Here is a 5781-nt window from a genome sequence, read left to right on the forward strand (position 1 = left end):
GAGAGAATTTGAAAGACAACCGTTTATCAAGCCCCTCAGATTGAATACTGCCAATGGTGACTTCCCAGACCCTATCTTGATGTGGATTTGGTTCGGCAGGCTAATGGATTCCTTCTGATATCAAAAACTAAAAAGCTGAAGTTTGCTAATTGGGATCAGCTGTGTAATGAATAGTTGAAATAAATAAGTGGTAGTCTCTTCTTGTCTCAGCTCAAGCCAAGTTCAGCTCAAGTTCTCAAAATACTGTTTTTTCCTTTTAATCTATTCTCGTCTTGAGCTCATTTCTAACAGCTTGTCCTAACTGCATGCCAGCAAGTGCGTTAGACTGTCGCGCAGCATTGAATGATCTCTGTCCACACTGAATCCGTTAAATATGCCACTATATTGTGTCAGCTCATTCAATATAGCAGAACGCTGGGGGCGACAGAAATAAAATAAAACAGGGTGTCTGACAAACTTTCTGCTCAAAATGTCACAGTTGAGAGGGGGAGCACCTTTACCCCATTTGGGTGCGGCTTCAGCTCAGTCATTGGACCTGCTCATAGTATACAAGTATTTTCATGGTTTAATACTTTATTTAATATACTTGCATATATTTGTATTCATTCAGATTTGTCTGGATGGTGTGGTTCTGTGATCAAGTTTGTTTTGTGCTGTAACAAACTCAGGTTTACAGGGTCTTTAAACCAACTCACTTCGTCACAAAGGCCATCCATCAACCAATTTAAACTCCGCCTCTGCCTTTAAACTCCGCCTTCATAGAGTGTTGAATTTGGTTGATAATGTTTGAATGCACGCCACAAACTAACAGTTCAAACCCACATTTAGACCAACCCCCTTCATGCTTGGATGTGTTGAACTACAACAGGGGAGGGCCAAGCAACCGTGGGGTTGTAATTCTACGTGTGAATACAGCGTGCTTAGAGCATCTGTTTGGCATGAAAACAGAAACAGTAACATCTACTGGGTCCTTGAGAAATAAAAATAAAATAAAAAATCACTCAAAGATTTATCAGAGACAAAATAGACCTTCTTGTATGCTTTTTGAAACATATTATACCCTTCAATGATAATATATTTGATTTACAGATATTAGAACAACATGTTATTTGTAGTCCAAGTATTAAATCATATGTTTGACACGGCTCAAACAGCAAGCCCCTGTGTGAAAATATACTGTATTTCTGACTGTGTGGACCTTTGACTTCATCTCATCATGACTATGTATTTCTTGTCTGTGTCCAGTGTTTGCCTTGGTTTCCACGGTTACCCCGAGGGCAGGTAGGGCAGGGCATTGTGGTAGTTGTAGTCCGGGCAGACCTTCTGGACGAGCCGGTAGTCGGTGCTGTAGAAGGAGATGTAGATGCAGATGACACGGAGCGGCCGCGAGCACAGCCAGGAGATGTGGCTCTGCGTCTGCTGCTGCAGGCACGTCTTGGACGGGTCGTAGTTGCACGGCAACGTGCGCTTGCTCCGCTCGGCCTTCTCGTAGTCCACGCGGCACGTGAACGTCTTGGAGTCCTTGGGGTAGACCACGCTCTGGCGCTCCAGGTCGAACTCCAGCGCCTTGCCTGGCGGGACCAGACTCACGGAGACGTTGCCCTCGCCCGTGGAGTTGTGGCGGAAGTAGACGCTGAAGGTGCCGTTGTGGTGGTCCACCAGCTTGCCGGTCACCAGCAGGTTGAGGCGCACCGTTTTGATGTTGGAGTAGAAGTCGCCCCAGCCAAACATCTTCTGGAACTTTCCGCTCTTCAGGAAGGGGTGGCGTCTGGCAGGTGTTGCCAAGGGAGCATGGCTTGAGCTCAAATGCTTTGACAGCTGTGGATCCTGCTTGTGTGGGTCTTTGGAGGGGTCCAGGGACAAGAGGTGAGAAGGTTCAGTCTTTCCATGAAACCTCCATAGCTTAAGGGGAGAGGCTCTATCTGCTTGCCCAAGACCAGGTGCCCTGAGCTGTGCACCAGACTCCTCACTGCTGGCCTCCCTGTGTCCAAGAACCATCTGTGGAAGGACAAGGAGGAATGTGGATCAACAAACTGTAAAGAACAGTGTAAAGGTGGTGTAAGAGAAGCAGGAATGCAAAGAGAGAGATAATAAAGAGAGGGGAAGTGTACAGAACCCCGGAATCATTGCAAGATATTTTTATATTTTTATTAAATTGTGTGCACATTTGACCAAATTGTGAGCACAATTTACTAAATCGTGGGCACATTTTACTAAATAGTGCTCTCATTTTAATTTTTGTAAACTGAGCAAGCATTTTTTTTTCACACAATCTGAGCACACACTTTTATTCACACAATTTAGTAAACTGTGTGCATAATATATTCAAATGTGAGCACGATTTACTAAATTGAGTGGCTTATATAATAAAATGAGACCACAATTTAGTAAAATTAGCGCACATTCTCTCGATATACAAAAATATCTTGCAATGAGAAGTGAGACAGTCAAAAAGTGAAATTGACACTGTGAAGATGTGATCTCTACATGGTATTATTATCTCTGAATGATTTGATATATTATAGCATAATTGAAGAGTGATCTCCCTGTGACTGGTGTGCCTGTTCCTTCCGATCATGCATAATAAATCATGATATGTAAAGGAATATTAACTGTCAGTAGATCATGAAAAACAAATGTTAAACCATAAATACCTTACTTAATATAGGGCTACAAAGGTCATGACAATTGTGCAAATTATCGTTAAGTTTCCGTGAATAACTTCCTTCATGCCATTAATAGTACTGAGTAGCCTACATCATGCATTACAATTTTAAACAGAAAACCAATGGAGACACAAAGGGCTTGCGGAATTGATGACTTTCTTGCTGTCACTAAAGTGGTGACCAGGCGCTTCTGCATGCCATTGAGCTTCCGTTACATTACTTATGTGTGGGGGTCCAGAGCAGAAACCAATTACTCTCGTTAACAGGTGATAATGACTGATGGTTTTAATTTAATTCATGGCAGCTCAAACGGAACAAGGACTCCGTCTGATGGTCTCTAATAAGATCTGATGATTTTTGGCGGTCGTTTTTCTCACGGGGATAGCCTACACTAAAAGTCTGTCTTTGTTGCCGAGTCAAGGCTGTCACCCGTGGAGGTCTGGGAGATTTATGACTCTCTGAGTTCCCACACCGTATCACAAAATTCGCCCAGTAAGCTATGTAACGACCAGTAAAAGTTGCTACTTCTCACTTTCACCACTCTCTAATTACCTCTGACTGGGTCTCGACAAAAGGACATTATTTGATCAAGCTATACAATTAGAACTCTCTTTAATGATGGCACAATACTATACGCGTGTTGAATGGACTAGCCTACTTATGCGCAATACCCTGGAGTGACATGCATTCACACAATTACACACAATTGCTATAAACACAATGTCCCGTGAGACCTTTCAAAGGTCATCCGTCTGTAGACACTTGGACATTCACCATGGTGATCTCAGATTTATTGCACTGTCCGTGTTTACAATGCAATATTAGAGGAAATTAAACTATGCAGATGAATGTTTAGCAGTTGAGCGTTCCGATTATGTAGCTAGGCTACGTAACATATTTAGACTACACTGCAGCCGACACACTTTTCAGTTCTTTTCGCACCATCGCATGTGTACAGCATTTTTGAAGTGTGAGTGTTTTAGTGGTCTGGATATCCCTGCACATATAGGCTACTCAGTTGAAACAAAGTCATTGAACAAAACAAAACAAAAACAAAAAAACAACAAGAGAAGCCGCTTCCTTACCAGACACACTTCCCCGTACAGAAACAACAGCCCAAGTGCATTACGGCAGCGCATCTCTTCCCCTCCAATGTGAATCTTTCTCCTGCAAGAAATATTTCGGTTTCAGGACGAACGAAATGCTTCTCCAAAATCCAATTTAATCTCTTGCATACTCAGTCCGGTTCAGAAAAATTATTAAGAAAAAAAAATCAAGAATTGTCTGCTACTAAACACCGAACGTTTATCATGTCCTTAACGGGACGGTCACGCTGCAGGGGTCTGGCTGGGTGATGGTGCTCGGACATTCCCCTCGAGGCTCACACCTGGGGGGCGGGGGGGGGGGGGGGGGGCGCGACTCCTCTTCAAGCGCGTGTTGACTACTCCGCGTATTTCTCAAGTCATGCGCTCCAACCTCTTTTGGTCCGCCCCCACCCAATCCTATCCCGCTACATCGACTCCCCGCCCCCACACACACACACACACGCACACACACATACACCTCCACCTGACTCTCCATTGTTCGCTGTTACTGTAATTGAGACGTCCACTGTTCAAGATGTGGATGAATCACTGATTTTAACTGAAATTATTCATGCCGCGTTATTTTTCGATAGCCTAGTAGGCCTACTATAGAAAGTAGTATCATGTCATGCCCCCAAGGTGGCCTTGGCTTCGTTAATAACAAATTTAATTTTGGTATTGTACACTGACTAATTAAAGCATTGTGGCAAAGGGAATAGTGCAGTGTTTCTCAAACTTTTTTTCTGGGGACCCACATTTTAAAAATGATAGACTATCGCGACCCAACTCGTGATTGTTAACAAACTAGATCAGTGGTTCTCAAACTTTTTCTTTCATTCCCTAGGTGCTAGGTGAGGTAGGTGCTTGTCTTTGCCTTGTAACTGGACATTTAACTCAAATGTATCTCTAAGATATATCAAATATATATATATAAGATAGGCCAGCTTCGTCAAGAAATGTTCATTAGTGAACGTGCTTGCAGATTCAAACATGCGCTCTTCCTCCAAGAAGAGGGGACTCGGAGCTCAAACACGCGCGACAGCACTTTACCTCGAGAAAGCCACCTTGCCTCACTGTGAAACAGTACAGCCTTTTGGTCAGCTACCATCTCTTCGCAAAGTGCGGAGAATAGACGCGCTTTTAAGGGCCGGGTTTTGATGAAATTCACCACTCTCACAACAACGTTCAAAATCTCATGTAGATCGGGACTATAAGGTGCCTTGACACGAGCGCTTTCCTGTGAATAACACAGTGCGTCCATTGCGCATCGGGTGCTACCTGGGCCCAGGCTACAGATAAAAAATAATTTAAAAAACTCCTGTTTTTCACGTCAGTTCGCGCCCCACCTGGCATGTCTCCGCGACCCAGTAGTGGGTCGCGACCCACAGTTTGAGAAACGCTGGAATAGTGCAAGTGTAGGCCTATCCTTCTTTCAACACTGAAAAGCAGCGCCCTCCCGTGGTGGATTCTAGATGGTTTGGCACAGAATGCAATGAATTCATCCATTTATTATTGTATGATCAAACATAGTGAATATTTTCAAAGAACTAAAGTATATATAACCTAAGACAGGTCAATTTAGTGATAGGCCTGCCAGGTAAAGGAAAGACATTACACAAAATAATGACTAAAATTAAATGGTAATATATCACCAAATTACTGCAGTTCATGTCAGTGACATTAATTAGTCTAGCAGACATTTATACTCTTACTGCTGCGCTACAGCACATTTGTATCAGTAGGCCTATGAGGCTATACTAGGCTATGTGACACCCTTTATCCGTCCCAGTCTCTCAGCTATTCACATGAAGATGTGGTCACACAATGAGACAAACATATGTTTCAGTTCTCACAGAATGCTATTCTTTATGACAACTCTATAGTCTCCTCCAGATTGAGTCACATGCATGGCACCTTGGAATGCAATGTAAGAAAAGTGAGAATCCTTCTTATTCCTGCAGGATGGTGAAAATACTACCAGCATGCAAAGCAAGGTAGCATTTTAGAAAATGTTTGAACTACGAGTTAAA

General features: G+C 43.2%; 1 protein-coding gene across 1 annotated transcript; it reads right to left on the minus strand.

Moving 5' to 3' along the window:
- Positions 1-1067: 1067 nt before the first annotated feature.
- LOC121700373 (neurexophilin-1-like) lies at positions 1068-3800 on the minus strand. The gene is made up of 2 exons (XM_042083281.1): positions 3752-3800; positions 1068-1998 (listed from the first exon to the last, which is right to left on the minus strand). Exon 2 carries the CDS (start codon positions 1996-1998, stop codon positions 1267-1269), a length of 732 nt encoding a protein of 243 aa, XP_041939215.1. The 5' UTR covers positions 3752-3800; the 3' UTR covers positions 1068-1266.
- Positions 3801-5781: the final 1981 nt, after the last annotated feature.

The sequence above is a fragment of the Alosa sapidissima genome, chromosome 24 (genome assembly GCF_018492685.1).
Source record: "Alosa sapidissima isolate fAloSap1 chromosome 24, fAloSap1.pri, whole genome shotgun sequence".
Taxonomy (NCBI): domain Eukaryota; kingdom Metazoa; phylum Chordata; class Actinopteri; order Clupeiformes; family Clupeidae; genus Alosa; species Alosa sapidissima.